Raw genomic sequence first — 19870 nt, forward strand, 5'->3', positions numbered from 1 at the left:
TTTGCAGCCAATGAGTCCACCAGGTGATTTCAGTGATTAACATCACTTTGAGCAGATGGAATACAAATAATGAATGTTTATGAGTTCAATGGTACGAATATTTAATTCGGTGAAAGCTGGAACAAACCATTCAACGAGGTGAATCCGAGTTGAATGGTTTGTTCCAGCTTTCACTGAATTCTTCGTTCCATTGAAAGAAAGTAAAAACATTATTTGTTTCATATAACGGCTAAAATAGATCCTTGTCATTTGATATTTTATTAATTTCTAAACAGAAAATGGACTTACATTTTGGTGACTTACATACTGCTGCTGAAGCCCAAATTGTGACGTGTAGCCCAGTGATGCTGTGTACTGACTTCGGACTTCCATAAAAAAAAGACTGTGTCGCTCCTCAGTCCAGCCAAAAATCATGTCAGCGTTTCATGCATCCAGACGGCTTACAGTGGAGTGGATTTTGTGTGTTACAAGCAGCATCAGTTAGCTCAATCAAATCATCATGTCATTGCCCCCCGTGCGTGCACATGCATGGAACCTGGGCGGCATGTGTGCATACGTGTACTACCAAAAAAAAAGACTATGTCCTCAGTGCAGCGGGGGGGGGATCACATCAGAAATGAGTCCAGCTTTTCTTTCTCCCTGCTAACAGCCTCCAGACAGTACAGTGGTGGTTTGAATCATATTTGTCTAATAGATTACAGTTTGTTCATGTAAATGGGAATCTTCTTCACGACTAAAGTTAATTATGGAGTTCCACAAGGTTCTGTGCTAGGACCAATTTTATTCACTTTATACATGCTTCCCTTGGGCAGTATTATTAGACGGTATTGCTTAAATTTTCATTGTTACGCAGATGATACCCAGCTTTATCTATCCATGAAGCCAGAGGATACGCACCAATTAGCTAAACTGCAGGATTGTCTTACAGACATAAAGACATGGATGACCTCTAATTTCCTGCTTTTAAACTCAGATAAAACTGAAGTTATTGTACTTGGCCCCACAAATCTTAGAAGCATGGTGTCTAACCAGATCGTTACTGGATGGCATTTCCCTGATCTCTAGTAATACTGTGAGAAATCTTGGAGTTATTTTTGATCAGGATATGTCATTCAAAGCGCATATGAAACAAATATGTAGGACTGCCTTTTTGCATTTACGCAATATCTCTAAAATCAGAAAGGTCTTGTCTCAGAGTGATGCTGAAAAACTAATTCATGCATTTATTTCCTCTAGGCTGGACTATTGTAATTCATTATTATCAGGTTGTCCTAAAAGTTCCCTAAAAAGCCTTCAGTTGGTTCAGAATGCTGCAGCTAGAGTACTGACGGGGACTAGCAGGAGAGAGCATATCTCACCCATATTGGCCTCTCTTCATTGGCTTCCTGTTAATTCTAGAATAGAATTTAAAATTCTTCTTCTTACTTATAAGGTTTTGAATAATCAGGTCCCATCTTATCTTAGGGACCTTAGTACCATATTACCCCATAGAGCGCTTCGCTCTCAGACTGCAGGCTTACTTGTAGTTCCTAGGGTTTGTAAGAGTAGAATGGGAGGCAGAGCCTTCAGCTTTCAGGCTCCTCTCCTGTGGAACCAGCTCCCAATTCAGATCAGGGAGACAGACACCCTCTCTACTTTTAAGATTAGGCTTAAAACTTTCCTTTTCGCTAAGGCTTATAGTTAGGGCTGGATCGGGTGACCCTGGACCATCCCTTGGTTATGTTGCTTTAGACGTAGACTGTGTTCATAATTATTGTATGGCCTTGCCTTGCAATGTGGAGCGCCTTGGGGCAACTGTTTGTTGTGATTTGGCGCTATACAAGAAAAAAGTTGATTGATTGATTGATTTGTTTTGTGCACGCATGCGCGATCATGTGTGCGCGCACAGAGTGCAATGGTACCAAATGTATGGTACCAAGCCACTCTAAATGCAATGCAACATAAATGGGATGAATCCATGTCATGTGACATACAAAGCACCAATCAAATGACAAGGATCCACACAGCCATTACATAAAATCAGTTCATCAGTGAAAGTGGAGTCAGGTGGTTGCAAAGAAAACCTGCACCATCTTGGCCCTTTCTGGAACAAGTTGCCCACCACTGTGCCAGAACATAAAACATCCCACTGACAGGTCAGAGGTCACCACATGGGACATCAGAAGCCACACACAAACAGCGTGTGCTGTCCTGGGATCAGATTAACGCTTCAGTCTGTTTTTTGTCACTACGCCCCCGTGCTGAGAACACACTGCCTGACAGGGGCGCTATAATTCGGCCTTTTGTTAACATCATTTCCCAGAAACAGCTACACACCAGTGAGATGGGCGTGGTCAACTTCAGTGATGTCACAATGTGGGTGGAGCACAACGTTAAATTTGACTGACTTCTGATTGGACAGACCGCTGTGTGAGGCAACGAACCTCATGAAAAAAAAAGAAAACAGCTTTAAATCAAAACCACAAACAAACCACTTTTCCCTCAAACTTTATTAGAAAATCAGTCAAGAAAACAGCCAATAACATTTGAGCGTGGAGACCCCTAACCCCTCTGCAGTGACCTTACGACCCCTAACTTCTCTGCAGTGACCTTACGACCCCTAACCCCTCTGCACAGTGACCTTACGACCCTTAACTTCTCTGTGCAGTGACAAACTCTTTCCAGGCATCGCTCAGACACGTTACGTTGGAGATAATTCTCCACATTTGCTGGAGGTTCAGAGAATAAGTTGCCTTTTGCTTCGTGGTCCATTTTTGTGGATTTTTCTTCATGTTGGTGCCAATCGAGCATCAGCTTGATGAGTCACCTGTTTGTGACAAAACACAAAAATCAAATCTGAGCACTAATCAACAATTCTTTCTTCTGATGACTTTGATTTGAAGATATTCAAATAAATATTACAAAAATACAGATGTGTACTGAATTAAACAAATCACACCCCTGATCTCCTAAGGTCTCATGAGACCTTTTTATACGGTTATACGGTGGATCGTTGCAAATCACACATTTCACACAAATGAGATAATACTTAGGTTTGACAGAGTACCATCATTTTGAAATATAAACAATGAGACACTGGTCATGGCTTTTTGGTGTTTGTCCCTTAAAACACACAGATCTTCCCACCTTCAAATGCTCAAACTTTCTTTATATTAGCAGACGTTTAACAGTAATGCACAAGCGCTGAAAGGTGACCACTACTTCAAGTTGCGCCAATGCAATGCATTCTGGGTAAAATGTACTGATAAATAACTGTTGCAATGCTTTATGCTACTGCTGTGGTGAACATGTTTAGTAGGGGTGGAGGGGAAGAGTCACACCTGAATCGCGATTCTTATTTATTACAATTCTGAATCGATCCAAAATGTCCAAGAATCGATTTTTAAAAAGCATTTTTTTTTTTTTTTTTACATTTTCTTGCTTACTTGCTGCGTGTACTGTTTGTCAGGCAACGGCCTCCGTACTACAGCGTCCCTGCGAGGGGAGGGTCTGTCGTGCTTCAAACATTAGTGAGCTGCAGCTTAGCGTGGCGGACGAAGATTTAATTCAGCCAGCACCGTCTTTGCTGAAGGCAAATGTTTGGGTGCATTTTGGATTTATTATTTGCTGCGTAAGAAGGAGCTTGACATGACTTATGCAGTGTGCAAAATGCAAAATGAAAGTTAAGTACTTCAGAAACACTTCAAATCCGCAAGACCACATGCTACGCCATCACCCGGAGCTAAAAGGGCGGAGCAGCGGTCTCTGCCAACTACTGACCAGCGCTTCGCTAAACTGCCAGCCAACTCTGAACGAGCAAAGTAGATAATTAAATTTATATCTAGAATCACTTGATTAACCTTGTAAAGCTGCATTTTCTTAAACATAAACATTTTTAAGTAATATAACTATTTCTCAGAGCTCTTAGTTTGGGGGATGAAAATTTACAGGGTGATTCCATAATTTTTTCCTCAGAATTGAGTGATTCCATATTTTTTTCCCTCTGCTTGGTCTAAAAAAGTAACCGTTACTGACTGCCATAATTTTTTTCCTTGATTTCTTATAGTGTTTCTTAAAGCCAGAAAGTTGCCATTTGAAATGACTTTAGTTTTGTCTCATGTCTGTGATCTGCTTTTTTTCTACAAATTAAACAACTGAATGAATATCCTCCGAGGCTGGTGATTCCATCATTTTGCCAGGGGTTGTAGCTACACAGCATAGGATAGTTGTTTGTAGGATGACTTTAGAGGTAAAGAAGAAGAAGAAGAGAGTGAGAGCTCAACAAAGGATCAGATGGTGGAAGCTGAAGGAGGAAGACTGTTGTGTGAAATTTAGCGAGTGGGTGAGAGACACTGGTTGGAGGGGAAGCAGTTTTGGACAACTGGAAAAGTACTGCAGATGTGGTGAGGGAGACAGACAGGAAGGTACTGGGTGAGACATCTGAGACACCTTTTCTGTTTCTTTTTGTATTGTTTTTTCCCCCCTCTGTTTTAAATAATCCACAAAGTATCTCTGTTTGTTTACTCTGAAGTCATGTTTAATCTTGAGAGATTTTGCAAAATTTCCTGTCTGTCCTGGGAATGTTCGTGTGTGAAATCTGTTTGTGTGTGGTGTTGTTGACTTCACAGTGTGGCTGAACACCACACACTGTATGACCAAACCTGTTAGATCTGTGATTTTTTTTTTTTCTTTTCACCATGTGTGTCATCTTTCAGTTTTTGGAAACCTACAGAAAATTTTAAAATCCTGCCATGTGAACCAGGCTTTAGGGTGGGAAAAGATGCACATGGTAATGTGCTGACAAGCCAGGAGAGTGTGTTGAGAAGGTGGAGGGAATATTTTGAGGAGCTGATAAATGAAGAGAATGAGAGAGAAAAGGGTGGATGATGTGGGAGAGTAAGTCAGGAAGTACAGGAGATTAGTAAGGAAGAAGTAGTGAGGGCAGCTATGAAGAGGATGAAGAGTGGAAAGGCAGTTGGTCCAGATGACATTGCAATGGAGGCATGGAAATGTCTTGGAGAGATGTAGGAGTGAAACGATTAGTCGAGTAACTTGAATAATTTAATTACAAAAATGTTTGAGGCAAATTCTGTGCCTCGAAGCTCTGTTTAATGTTGTAATACATATGCCAGGCCTGTGTGTGGCGCTGTAACATCCCCAGAAAAAAAACTGAAGAAGACTAGAGCATGTGTATAAGACATGTAAGAGCTAATCAATGTAGCACCAAAAGCTACAGCTTTCCAACACGACACAGAGTAAAATAAAGCTTTTTAAGAGAAAGAGGGTCCCCACATTTAAAGCGAAGCAGTGTGTTTCCCTATTTTTACAAAACACAGTTTAGTCCGCTGGCTGCGCTCCGCTCTATGTGCACTTTAAGTCAAGTTTTCATTTACATGGTGCAGAGCAGATTTATGTGGCTTTTGGAAAGGTTGCACTCCAAAGCGGTGCAACAATTTACACAAACTGACTCCAAATATGACTAAATGAAGTACTTTTATTTTTGGACATGCGCTCCGTTCTGCGCTCGCCTTTGCAGACGGACAGCGGGACACACTGCTGCTTCATCAGCCTCTACTGGTGGTTGGCTCACTGCGGTATTGTATCACTTCCTGTTCCGGAGCACAGCGGTGTTTTTCTGTATCTGTTAGCTGTTTAATCTGCGCAGTTAGATTGATCTAGTTATCTAGATTACGATTTGTTTCCCAGTGTAATCTTTACGTGCCTTAACTAAAGCACTCCTTCTGCTGAATCACCTCTAAATTATTTACACATTATTCACTTTGCGTGTTTTTAGGAATCCGCTAGCTTAGCGTAGCTACTAGCTCTTAGCCGATTTAGCATGGCGGCTTCTCCTGTCTCTCCCGCACTTTTGATCTGGGTGTGAAATGTTAGTTATTCCTCGGCCTCCTTTAGCAGTAACGGTACTTGTAATAAGTGTAGCTTATTCGTAGCTTAGGAGGCCAGGCTGGGCGAATTGGAGACTCGGCTCCGCACCGTGGAAAATTCTACAGCTAGCCAGGCCCCTGTAGTTGGTGCGGACCAAGGTAGCTTAGCCGCCGTTAGTTTCCCTCTGGCAGATCCCGAGCAGCCGGGAAAGCAGGCCGACTGGGTGACTGTGAGGACGAAGCGTAGCCCTAAACAGAAGCCCCATGTACACGCCAACCCGTTCACATCTCTAACCGTTTTTCCCCACTCGACGACACACCCGCCGAGGATCAAACTCTGGTTATTGGCGACTCTGTTTTGCGAAATGTGAAGTTAGCGACACCAGCAACCATAGTCAATTGTCTTCCGGGGGCCAGAGCAGGCGACATTGAAGGAAATTTGAAACTGCTGGCTAAGGCTAAGCGTAAATTTGGTAAGATTGTAATTCACGTCGGCAGTAATGACACCCGGTTACGCCATCGGAGGTCACTAAAATTAACATTGAATCGGTGTGTAACTTTGCAAAAACAATGTCGGACTCTGTAGTTTTCTCTGGGCCCCTCCCCAATCAGACCGGGAGTGACATGTTTAGCCGCATGTTCTCCTTGAATTGCTGGCTGTCTGAGTGGTGTCCAAAAATGAGGTGGGCTTCATAGATAATTGGCAAAGCTTCTGGGGAAAACCTGGTCTTGTTAGGAGAGACGGCATCCATCCCACTTTGGATGGAGCAGCTCTCATTTCTAGAAATCTGGCCAATTTTCTTAAATCCTCCAAACCGTGACTATCCAGGGTTGGGACCAGGAAGCAGAGTTGTAGTCTTACACACCTCTCTGCAGCTTCTCTCCCCCTGCCATCCCCTCATTGCCCCATCCCGTAGAGACGGTGCCTGCTCCCAGACCACCAATAACCAGCAAAAATCTATTTAAGCATAAAAATTCAAAAAGAAAAAATAATATAGCACCTTCAACTGCACCACAGACTAAAACAGTTAAATGTGGTCTATTAAACATTAGGTCTCTCTCTTCTAAGTCCCTGTTAGTAAATGATATAATAATTGATCAACTATTGATTTATTCTGCCTTACAGAAACCTGGTTACAGCAGGGAATATGTTAGTTTAAATGAGTCAACACCCCCGAGTCACACTAACTGTCAGAATGCTCGTAGCACAGGCCGAGGAGGATTAGCAGCAATCTTCCATTCCAGCTTATTAATTAATCAAAAACCCAGACAGAGCTTTAATTCATTTGAAAGCTGACTCTTAGTCTTGTCCATCCAAATTGGAAGTCCCAAAAACCAGTTTTATTTGTTATTATCTATCGTCCATCTGGTCGTTACTGTGAGTTTCTCTGTGAATTTTCAGACCTTTTGTCTGACTTAGTGCTTAGCTCAGATAAGATAATTATAGTGGGCGATTTTAACATCCACACAGATGCTGAGAATGACAGCCTCAACACTGCATTTAATCTATTATTAGACTCTATTGGCTTTGCTCAAAAAGTAAATGAGTCCACCCACCACTTTAATCATATCTTAGATCTTGTTCTGACTTATGGTATGGAAATAGAAGACTTGACAGTATTCCCTGAAAACTCCCTTCTGTCTGATCATTTCTTAATAACATTTACATTTACTCTGATGGACTACCCAGCAGTGGGGATAAGTTTCATTACACTAGAAGTCTTTCAGAAAGCGCTGTAACTAGGTTTAAGGATATGATTCCTTCTTTATGTTCTCTAATGCCATATACCAACACAGTGCAGAGTAGCTACCTAAACTCTGTAAGGGAGATAGAGTATCTCGTCAATAGTTTTACATCCTCATTGAAGACAACTTTGGATGCTGTAGCTCCTCTAAAAAAAGAGAGCTTTAAATCAAAAGTGCCTGACTCCGTGGTATAACTCACAAACTCGTAGCTTAAAGCAGATAACCCGTAAGTTGGAGAGGAAATGGCGTCTCACTAATTTAGAAGATCTTCACTTAGCCTGGAAAAAGAGTCTGTTGCTCTATAAAAAAAGCCCTCCGTAAAGCTAGGACATCTTTCTACTCATCACTAATTGAAGAAATAAGAACAACCCCAGGTTTCTTTTCAGCACTGTAGCCAGGCTGACAAAGAGTCAGAGCTCTATTGAGCTGAGTATTCCATTAACTTTAACTAGTAATGACTTCATGACTTTCTTGCTAACAAAATTTTAACTATTAGAGAAAAAATTACTCATAACCATCCCAAACGTATCGTTGTCTTTGGCTGCTTTCAGTGATGCCAGTATTTGGTTAGACTCTTTCTCTCCGATTGTTCTGTCTGAGTTATTTTCATTAGTTACTTCATCCAAACCATCAACATGTTATTAGACCCCATTCCTACCAGGCTGCTCAAGGAAGCCCTACCATTATTTAATGCTTCGATCTTAAATATGATCAATCTATCTTTGTTAGTTGGCTATGTACCACAGGCTTTTAAGGTGGCAGTAATTAAACCATTACTTAAAAAGCCATCACTTGACCCAGCTATCTTAGCTAATTATAGGCCAATCTCCAACCTTCCTTTTCTCTCAAAAATTCTTGAAAGGGTAGTTGTAAAAGCTAACTGATCATCTGCAGAGGAATGGTCTATTTGAAGAGTTTCAGTCAGGTTTTAGAATTCATCATAGTACAGAAACAGCATTAGTGAAGGTTACAAATGATCTTCTTATGGCCTCGGACAGTGGACTCATCTCTGTGCTTGTTCTGTTAGACCTCAGTGCTGCTTTTGATACTGTTGACCATAAAATTTTATTACAGAGATTAGAGCATGCCATAGGTATTAAAGGCACTGCGCTGCGGTGGTTTGAATCATATTTGTCTAATAGATTACAATTTGTTCATGTAAATGGGGAATCTTCTTCACAGACTAAAGTTAATTATGGAGTTCCACAAGGTTCTGTGCTAGGACCAATTTTATTCACTTTATACATGCTTCCCTTAGGCAGTATTATTAGACGGTATTGCTTAAATTTTCATTGTTACGCAGATGATACCCAGCTTTATCTATCCATGAAGCCAGAGGACACACACCAATTAGCTAAACTGCAGGATTGTCTTACAGACATAAAGACATGGATGACCTCTAATTTCCTGCTTTTAAACTCAGATAAAACTGAAGTTATTGTACTTGGCCCCACAAATCTTAGAAACATGGTGTCTAACCAGATCCTTACTCTGGATGGCATTACCCTGACCTCTAGTAATACTGTGAGAAATCTTGGAGTCATTTTTGATCAGGATATGTCATTCAAAGCGCATATTAAACAATATGTAGGACTGCTTTTTTGCATTTACACAATATCTCTAAAATCAGAAAGGTCTTGTCTCAGAGTGATGCTGAAAAACTAATTCATGCATTTATTTCCTCTAGGCTGGACTATTGTAATTCATTATATCAGGTTGTCCTAAAAGTTCCCTAAAAAGCCTTCAGTTAATTCAAAATGCTGCAGCTAGAGTACTGACGGGACTAGAAGGAGAGAGCATATCTCACCCAGATTGGCCTCTCTTCGTTGGCTTCCTGTTAATTCTAGAATAGAATTTAAAATTCTTCTTCTTACTTGTAAGGTTTTGAATAATCAGGTCCCATCTTATCTTAGGGACCTCGTAGTACCATATCACCCCAATAGAGCGCTTCGCTCTCAGACTGCAGGCTTACTTGTAGTTCCTAGGGTTTGTAAGAGTAGAATGGGAGGCAGAGCCTTCAGCTTTCAGGCTCCTCTCCTGTGGAACCAGCTCCCAATTCAGATCAGGGAGACAGACACCCTCTCTACTTTTAAGATTAGGCTTAAAACTTTCCTTTTTGCTAAAGCTTATAGTTAGGCTGGATCAGGTGACCCTGAACCATCCCTTAGTTATGCTGCTATAGACGTAGACTGCTGGGGGGTTCCCATGATGCACTGTTTCTTTCTCTTTTTGCTCTGTATGCACCACTCTGCATTTAATCATTAGTGATCGATCTCTGCTCCCCTCCACAGCATGTCTTTTTCCTGGTTCTCTCCCTCAGCCCCAACCAGTCCCAGCAGAAGACTGCCCCTCCCTGAGCCTGGTTCTGCTGGAGGTTTCTTCCTGTTAAAAGGGAGTTTTTCCTTCCCACTGTAGCCAAGTGCTTGCTCACAGGGGGTCGTTTTGACCGTTGGGGTTTTACATAATTATTGTATGGCCTTGCCTTACAATATAAAGCGCCTTGGGCAACTGTTTGTTGTGATTTGGCGCTATATAAAAAATTGATTGAATTGAATCAGGGCTCGAAACATCATATCGGAAAGTTCAGAGTCCATTGTGTGCCCCCAACCCCCCAAAAAAGTTGCCAGTACGCACAGATGTACTTAAACATCCCTTGTTTGTTGTTTTTTTGCTTCAGCATTCTAAAGAGACGGAGGGAGGGAGAGCGAGCGCTTCATGTACTGTTTTGAGAACAGAGCACATTTCCAAAAATAAATAGAAGTACAGTAGTGTTCAGAATAATAGTAGTGCTATGTGACTAAAAAGATTAATCCAGGTTTTGAGTATATTTCTTATTGTTACATGGGAAACAAGGTACCAGTAGATTCAGTAGATTCTCACAAATCCAACAAGACCAAACATTCATGATATGCACACTCTTAAGGCTATGAAATTGGGCTATTAGTAAAAAAAAAAGTAGAAAAGGGGGTGTTCACAATAATAGTAGTGTGGCATTCAGTCAATGAGTTTGTCAATTTTGTTGAACAAACAGGTGTGAATCAGGTGTCCCCTATTTAAGGATGAAGCCAGCACCTGTTGAACATGCTTTTCTCTTTGAAAGCCTGAGGAAAATGGGACGTTCAAGACATTGTTCAGAAGAACAGCGTAGTTTGATTAAAAAGTTGATTGGAGAGGGGAAAACTTATACGCAGGTGCAAAAAATTATAGGCTGTTCATCTACAATGATCTCCAATGCTTTAAAATGGACAAGAAAAAAAACACAAAAACGGAGACGTGTGGAAGAAAACAGAAACAACCATCAAAATGGATAGAAGAATAACCAGAATGGCAAAGGCTCACCCATTGATCAGCTCCAGGATGATCAAAGACAGTCTGGAGTTACCTGTAAGTACTGTGACAGTTAGAATGACAGTTAGAAGACGCCTGTGTGAAGCTAATTTATTTGCAAGAATCCCCCAAAGTCCCTCTGTTAATAAAAGACGTGCAGAAGAGGTTACAATTTGCCAAAGAACACATCAACTGGCCTAAAGAGAAATGGAGGAATATTTTGTGGACTGATGAGAGTAAAATTGTTCTTTTTGGGTCCAAGGGCCGCAGACAGTTTGTGGACGACCCCCAAACTCTGAATTCAAGCCACAGTTGATCAGCCGCAGCATGAAGTTATGGGAAAGAGTAGTAGAAGCTTGGCTTAGAAAACTAGTGATCTGTGAGCAGCAATATGGATTCATCCTGAGAAAGAGCACTACAGATGCAATGTTGCTGAGAATACTGATGAAGTATAAAGAAGGCCAGAAGGAGTTACACTGTTGTGGATTTAGAGAAAGCTTATGACGGATGCCAAGAGAAGAGATGTGGTATTTTATGAGGAAGTCTGGAGTGGCAGAGAAGTATGTTAGGGTAGTGCAGGACATGTACAAGATATGTGTACAGCGGTGAGATTGTGCAGTCGAAATAACAGACCCATTCCAGGTGGAGTGGGATTACACCAAGGATCAGCTCTGATTCCTTTCTTGTTTGCAGTGGTGATGGACAGGTTGACGGATGAGATCAGACAGGAGTCCCCTGGACTATGATGTTTGCAGATGATATTGTGATCTGTAGTGAGAGTAGAGAGCAAGTTGAGTCTAGTCTGGAGAGGTGGAGTATGCTTTGGAGAGAAGGGGAATGAAAGTCAGCAGAAGCAAGACTGAGTACCATGTGTGTGAATGAGAGGGAGCCCAGTGGAACTAGTGCAGTTACACAGGCGTAGAAGTGGTGAAGTAGATCAGCTTAAATACTTGAGTTTTGCCTCATTTCTGTTCAAACTGACTTTAGAATGATTTAAGAGGTTTACTTTATCATCTGATGGTTAATAATCACATTAGTCCATTGATCACTTTGGTGAAGAGACTCAGTGTCAGACAGCATGCGCAGTGGAGGCCGGGCGGACCACTTTTAGGGGTGGACCATTCGGTCTCCGCACCAATCCGGTCTAATACTCGTTTTTTGGGGACAAACAGACGCAGAGACAAACATTTTGTGTACCATTATTTATTTTTTAGACAACATTCATTTTAGCCGTTTAGTGCCAAAACGTCACAAACATTCAGAACAACTGAAGCATAATATCACCATGGAGACACTGAGGAAAGACAATGTGGACTTGCTGATTCAGAACCATCCCTTCATGTTTTCAGTGCTGCAAGGATCAAGGCCCAGTTCGGTCCATTTGTAACACATGAGAATGAATCCTCAAAAGATCCTTAAAAAGTGTCCAGGTTGACTGAATCCTGATTAGAACTGTGGATGCAGAGTTCAGGGTCCGTGGGTGGTTGGAGCAGCTTCGTGTTTCAAGTGTTTTGAAACAGAAAATAATTTGGTTTCAAGCATTACGAAGCAGTGATTAGTCTTTGAAGCAATGCTTCATTTACTGTTTTGGTGAATTTGAATATGTAATTGACTTCATTTCCCATCATGCTGTGCAGAATTCCAATCTGACCAGCATATGTGCCATAGGGCATGCTGGGATTTCACTGGCTTGAATCATTTTTTCAGTGAAAAGAAAGAAACGGGACGTGGAAACTGAAGCCCTAGTGGAAGGTGTCAGTTATTTTTGATGTTTTAGGGAGTTTTTTTCCCACCTGCTCACAGTGACCGATGACATTTGGGTTCTGAAACAGTGCCATTCTAGATCAAAGTGTCATCCAGCTTCCAGGTCCAAATGAAATCAGCCACTTTGAGACATTTCTGAAGTTTAATGACATAAATAAATAAATAAATAAATAAATAGGAACGTTTGATGTCAGTCTGTAAATATTGTTGATAAACAGCACATCAGAGGTTGAATCTTTTTTCTTTTTAAACAAAACATAACTATGAAATTATCTCTCTGGCTGTTGGAGGTTGGACTGTAGTGTGGCGCTGTGTCCACATTCGACACATGGGGAAGGTTGTTGGGTCTCGTCCAGCCTGGTCCTGAATCGCAGGTCAGACTGTGTCTGTCCTCTGATGGATGGCGCCCTGTCCAGGGAGAATCCCGCCTCAGGTTCCGCCCCCCCGTGACTCTTGAATGAAGTATATTTATCTGGTAATTATATAGTGTAAACAAACAAACAAAACATTTTTCTTTTTGAGTAAGAATCTGATGTTGGAAAAAAGTTTTTTTAAATGCCAAAAGCACAACATGCCGTCAGAACCAACAGGAACAAAAAATATATTTTTGGAAGCACAAAATTGAATTTTTTTTGTGTGTGTGTGGTTTTAGAACCTTTTCACTGTTTGAAGTCGCGGTGATGAACCAAATGTCAAACGGACAGAAGCTGGAACCAGGTGGAGGTCAAAGGTCTAAGAACCATTTGCCAGAATAGTAACTAAATTAACATTCTGAAGTTGCTGATTACGGTTTGTTATTTTCTGTTTGTTTGTTTGTTTGTCTTGGAGGGTCACGCTCCAGTTTTTTCTCCAGATTTAAAGCTCGGCTGAGTGTAGAAATGTCTTGAAATGCCTTTGAAGCGTTCCCGATCACATAAACATTTCTGCTTTGGGTTCAAGCGAAGCGAATACTTTGGGATGAAGCTGACGGGGGCGTGGCCTTGCCAACGGGGGCGTGGCTCACTGGGCCGACTGATGCTCCGTGAACCTCTTCAGGTGGTAGCGCAGCACGCCTCTGGTCTTGAAGGTCTTGCCGCAGCTGCAGGCGTGCGGCCGCTCTCCGGTGTGGTCCAGCTGGTGCACGCGCAGCAGCGAGCTGGTGAAGAAGAACTCGCCACAGGTGAAGCAGTAGTGGCTCTTCTCCCCGGTGTGTTTGGCCCTCTGGTGGTTCAGCAGTGAGCCCGACGTGATGAAGCTCTGCGTGCACTCGTGGCAGCTGAACGGACGCTCACCGGTGTGGATGCGCTCGTGCGCTCGCCAGGAGTTGTGGTAGGAGAAGGCCTTCTCACAGTATGTGCACTGGTACAGCTTCTCCTTGGTGTGGCTCAGGCGGTGGATCTTCAGGTAGTGAGCGATGGTGAAGCTCTTCCCGCAGTCGGTGCAGCTGAACGGCTTCTCGCCTTTGTGGAAGAGGGTGATGTGAGAGTTCAGGTGGGATGACTGCGTGAACCTCTTTCCGCAGGTTGTGCAGAGGAACGGTCGCTCGCCGGTGTGGGTGACCATGTGGGACTTGAGGTGTGGCGACTGTGTGAACCTCTTGCCGCACTCTGGGCACTGGTAGGGCTTCAGTCCCGTGTGCGTGCGGTTGTGCAGCTTCAGGCCCTGCAGGCTGCAGAAGCGTTTGTCACACTCTGCACAGTGGTACTCCTTCAGGCCCTCATGGCTCCGCTGGTGGATCCGTAAACCTGTCAACAGCTTAAAGCCTTTTCCACAGGTGTGGCACTTGTGTGGCCGCCTGTTGGAGTGTGTGACACAGTGGACCTTTAAGCTCTGAGGGTTGGCGAACGTCTTGGAGCACTTGGGGCATGGGTGGAGCTTCTGGCTTTTGTGTGAGTTGCAGTGGAAATTGAAGCCCTGATAGGAGACAAACATCTTCCCACACACATCACAGCGGTAGCACTTCTCATCTTGGTGCACATCCAGATGTGCACTGAGCTCGTTCTCGCCACTGAAGCCATCCCCACAGAACCAGCATTTGAAAGGTTTGGTCCCCGAGTGGGTCCGGTGGTGAGTCTTCCAGTCCCTCTTCAGGGCGAAGGTCTTGTCGCAGTAGGAGCACCGGTACGGCCTTTGCCGGTTGTGGACTTGCTGGTGTGTAACAAGACTCAGGAGGGTTGGGTAAGTCTTCCCGCACTGCCAGCACACTTTGGGTTTCAGGCCACAGTTGATGCGTTGGTGGGCTTCCAGGTGGGACCACTTGTAGAATCCTCTCTGACAGTCTGAGCAGTGGACCATCTTTCTGCCCAAAGTCGATGACTGAAGCTTCTTCTCCAACTTTGTGTACAGATGAGGATGATCTCCTGTGTGGAACAAGAGGTTAGAGGTCAAGTTATGGAAACCAGACCATGGGTTCAGGTCCTCAAACATGTCGAAGGATGTCGTGTGACCAGATCAGAGTGGAAGAGGCAGAGCCAGGAATTCAGGGGGACAATGTGGGGCAGTGTCATTTTGAAACAGTAGTTTTCTGAAGCAGTTATTTCACTGAGTGTTTCAAACATTTCAAACCCGTGAATTCTTTCCAGAACCAAACTCATGAGTTTCATTTAAAGGACATGTCACACATTTTTTTAATGCTCCAGTTAGAAACACAACATAAAAGTACTCATGATTGCAAGTGTCTCTGCGCACATGTGCTAACAAGAGCAGTCAGAGATTTCTGATGTCCGCCATCCGGATCACCTCCAAAACCACAGTGGAGTGTTCCATGGCCTAATATCTATCTGTGGTGAAAATTTCCTCAGAATCCTCGTAGTAGTTTGAAGTCATCCTGCTAACAGACAGACAGACAAATAAATAAACAATGATTTTAAACCGATGATTTATGACATTCTTGGTGGACTAATAATAATTTGTGATGCTGATGTATTTTATTCCTCTCACTCTGAGCGTTAGCAGGTGCACTTCCGGAAAACGTCTCACTCTGCATTTCTCAGCATGTGACGCACATTTTAGATCGAGCAGAAACATCCCAATGACAGGACAGAGGGTAATGAACCTGCTCCATCCAAAACGAAGCTTCTGAGCTTTCATTTGAAAGTGATGGCTCGGATTTACAGACAGGAGACGATACACTTAACTTTTCAGAGTGTTGGATTTTGGAACCTAAAGTGCGGTGACGCGCCGTTTGTGTAGATGCTGGTTTACTGCCGCTATGAACATGGACGTGGAGTTTTTCACAGGCTGCCTGGACATGCAGATGTCTTTCTTACATTGGGGGAAAATTCAGAACACATTATTTTCAGGAGATAATGAACTTGTTTGCCTGGCTGAGATAAACTCCTGATCTGATCGTCTGCCCGAGCTGCAGACGGCCGCTGCCCGTGCCGGGGGTGCACATGAACTCACACATTCAGGGATGATTTATAAAACTTAGTTTTTTCTGTGGCATCACCAAGTGTTGAACCATAAGTGATTAAAGGTTTTTTTTTTTTTTTTTTTTGTTAGGAAATACATAATTCGACAATCTCCAGTTGAGTTTTTAGCCTGAGTTGTCGTCCATTTGAGCTGCCACAGCGGCTGGAAGATGACGAGCAACAGAGGCAGGCAGCCAGAGCGGCCAAAGTCCAGACCAGGTCGCAGGTGTTGAACAGCGTGATGATAGAGAGTCGGCGGGTCTCTCTGAGTGACTTTTTTTTCTCTCTGATAAAGAGGTGTAGAGGTTTACTTGACTGCAGTAAATCTGGGTCAGAACATGACCCAGATGGAAATTTTGGAGTTAATCTGTGCCTCAATTCTTAACGTTAACAGATACATTCCGTTTGAAGCGCACACTGGGACACTTCTAGTGGCACCGTCACCTGTCGGAAACACAAGAGTACTCACGAGTACTTTGTTTTAGGACGTCTCCGTAGCTGTTTGTACCGAACGCCGTATACTTTGAAACCAGTCCCCCCCCCCCAATGCTCATGTGAGCTTGTGATGGAACAGGTTTTGGGTTTTGGTGTCTTATCCAAGAACACAACACTTGGCACCAACCGGGGCTTAAACTCACCAAACATGTGAATCATTTTTCTAATTGTTTATTGTTTCATCTGCTGTTGGCCACGCCCACCCAAAGCACTCATCAACCTTAATGAAAACTTTTTCTTTTTTTTTTTTTAATGGAGCAGAATCTTTTTGCTTTGCTAAAAGCTGGTGCCACTTTGCAGGAACGTCATCAGGGGTTCGTGCAGGTCTGCCCAGACCTGATCTCCACTTGCACCCGATTACCTGCTGTTAATTGGGCAGTGCAGTCTCGTTTGCATATGATGCATATGATGTAATTTCTCTACTTCTGGGGTACAAACCACGGCATTTTCAGTGGAGTTTTGGGAAAAAAGTGCAAATGCAAAAAAAAAAGTGAGGATGCTGTAGAAAGTGGAGCACAAACATGTCAGGCGGTTTTGCAGGCAAGAGAACGGAGCTACTCTGGGTAGCTGTGTAGGCTAACACTTACCGACACAACCTCTCTACCTCCTCGCCTTTTCTTCTCCACCGGGAACCGAAAAAAAAAAACAAAAAACTTCACCACTGCTTCGGTTTGATTGCAGCCAAAACAAAACGGTACACCATTTATCCACGTGAGCTTATGGTGTGTGTGTATATATTAAACATTAAATGGAGGTCCCCTAAGTGGTCAAATCCCACAATATCACGGGGGGTTCAAACGAGGCTACAGTCTCCTATTAGCTGTCAGTGGAGCCACATGCAGAGCAGGTCCAGGAGCAGGTCTGGGTCAGACCTGAGTACAGTGATGACCTCAGAGGACAAGGTCACTAAGGTCATTAAGACTTGCAGACTGTTGGACCATCGTGGTTCATGATGGCCACAACAGAAGCAACTCAAAGCCCACTAGGATTCTGCATGTTTTCCACTCAGTCATCTTCCACTTCTTCATGGAGAAACCAGATCACTGCTGCCAGCTACTAACCAGGACCTGATGGAACTAAACCCTCACAGAACAAAGGTTCTGGCCTCAAATCAGCAGCAACCAAACAATGATCTCATTTATCATTTTATGACATTGATGAACTTACCAAGTGACAGGACGTCCCGCCCCCTGCAGCCACGCCTGGCAGTCCAGCAGCATGACAGACAGCTTCTTCAGAAGGGGAACGGCTCCAGTTCCACGTCACTGTCCGCCTCTACTTGATCTGAACATGACCAAGTTTTCAGCTGCACCCTGGAACCACATTCAGAGACACGGATCAGCTGCGAGTCCATGGCAGGACCGGGAAACCAGACAACCTGTCTGGAACTACAACTAGAAACGGACTTCATGTCCAGCAGAACCTTTAATCAGGAATCACAACTTCAATCACTGTCCACTCTGGACAGATTTCAATAAACAAAACAAAACACCTTCCTCCCACTTCTCATTTCTTCTGTAGGCCGCTCAACAGAAATCCTCTGCAGGAGTCACATGCTGGTAACTAGAGTGCCTTAATAGAGTAACGTCAACTCACAACACGGGCACCATTTTGGTTCCAACGGTGCTGAACTACTGAATGAACCTTTTATGTTTTCAGCATTATTTTTAATATGTATATGTCACGGACATGAACGAGTGAAGCTCATTAGCATCTCACCATGTCATTTAGGTTCTTCAGACTTATTTTGAGTAAATGAAACACTCGGAATTTCACACATTTTAATTTGTTTATGCCATTTTAAATACTACAAATACAAAAACAAAAAAATTAAATTTCTAAAATTATCTTCCCCAAACTCAAACTGAAGGCAATCTCTAAAACTTGATAAAACCTGTAAATAATAATCAGTTTTATTGCCAGTTTTCTTCAGACACGTCAGGGGATGGAAACATGAACATTTCCAAGTCACTGAATATGTCTTGGACTTTATTTACATCAGTTACAAAGAAATACAAATGTTTCTTTGACCAAAACATCAAATCTAGTTTTTCATCTCAAATGTACTTTCTGTCAAATTGTAGCTGAACTTTCAGGTTCTTTTGAAGAAAATCCTCCTCTACACCACTTCATCAGGAAGATGGATTTTAGATTTTTAATTCATTTATATCAAGTTGTAGAGTTTTGCTTTCAGTTTGAGTTAAGGAAGATAATTTTAGAAAAAAGTCTTTGAAATGGATAAACAAATTAAAATGTGTGAAATACCAAGTGTTCAAATACTTTTGAGGACAATTGAGAAACAGTGAGGAGCAACATCTTACATCTCATATATAGTGCAGCAGATAAGAGAATATTTAGAGTGAAATCCTGAAAATGGTGATACAAACATCACATTCAGCACAAATAATCCATAGACATGAGCTCATTAAAAAAACTGATTGGCCACTTGAATTTTCAATAGTCAGCGAGGTAGGGGTCAACTGAAGAATTACACAGGGGTCAAAATCAGGGGTGGGCAACTTGTTCCAGAAAGGGCCAAGAGGGTGCAGGTTTTCTTTGCAGCCACTGACTCCACCAGGTGATTTCACTGATTAAATGATCCATCTGCTCAAAGTGATATTAATCAGTGAAATCACCTGGTGGAGTCAGTGGCTGCAAAGAAAACCTGCACCCTCTTGGCCCTTTCTGTAACAAGTTGCCCACCTCTGGTCTAAATTAAAATATGCTCCAATCATATAGAAAACTACACCACATTATTTGCCTGATCATAAGATTCCAAAAAGGTATAGTTTGGACAATCTGTGACTGATGTTATGGAATTATGAGGTAAAGCAGCCATAATGGTGACAAAGGTCAGTTCAGTTTTGTACAGGGGTCAAAAGTTAAAGTTACTGAATTTGATTTTTGAAGGATTGTTTCAGTTATCTGCTGCACTAATAAGCCAACAGAGCTGAACCAGCTGCTGTCTGTTAGTTTAAAAATGTGTGTATAAGACAACCAGAATTAAAGGAGAAATGCTGCTTTTAACAACCTGGACCTCATTTCTGCCATAAATACGGTCGTTACTCACCAATAAAAGTTTGCTGTCATTAGAAGACCATAGTTCAAATGACGTGTTCAGTTCAAATCTGGAGCAAACATTTTTTCTTCTTCTAAGGTGGATTAGAACTTTTTGTGGTACACAGCACCAGCTACTGGACAGGAGGAACCTAGCAGTCAATGTGACTGACTGATTTCAAAATGCAGCTCTTTCAACCTGTGACATGTCAATCATCTGTGTGC

At 42.6% G+C, this 19870-nt stretch overlaps 1 protein-coding gene and 1 non-coding gene across 2 annotated transcripts; both read right to left on the reverse strand.

Moving 5' to 3' along the window:
* Window positions 1-2189: 2189 nt before the first annotated feature.
* LOC117522738 lies at window positions 2190-2303 on the reverse strand. The gene has a single exon (XR_004564318.1). It is a non-coding gene; the product is annotated as a small nucleolar RNA SNORD89 (small nucleolar RNA).
* Window positions 2304-13700: 11397 nt separating this feature from the next.
* Window positions 13701-15107, reverse strand: LOC117521356 (zinc finger protein 664-like). The gene has a single exon (XM_034182646.1). It carries the CDS (start codon window positions 15105-15107, stop codon window positions 13701-13703), a length of 1407 nt encoding a protein of 468 aa, XP_034038537.1.
* Window positions 15108-19870: the final 4763 nt, after the last annotated feature.

The sequence above is a fragment of the Thalassophryne amazonica genome, chromosome 12 (genome assembly GCF_902500255.1).
Source record: "Thalassophryne amazonica chromosome 12, fThaAma1.1, whole genome shotgun sequence".
Lineage (NCBI taxonomy): Eukaryota > Metazoa > Chordata > Actinopteri > Batrachoidiformes > Batrachoididae > Thalassophryne > Thalassophryne amazonica.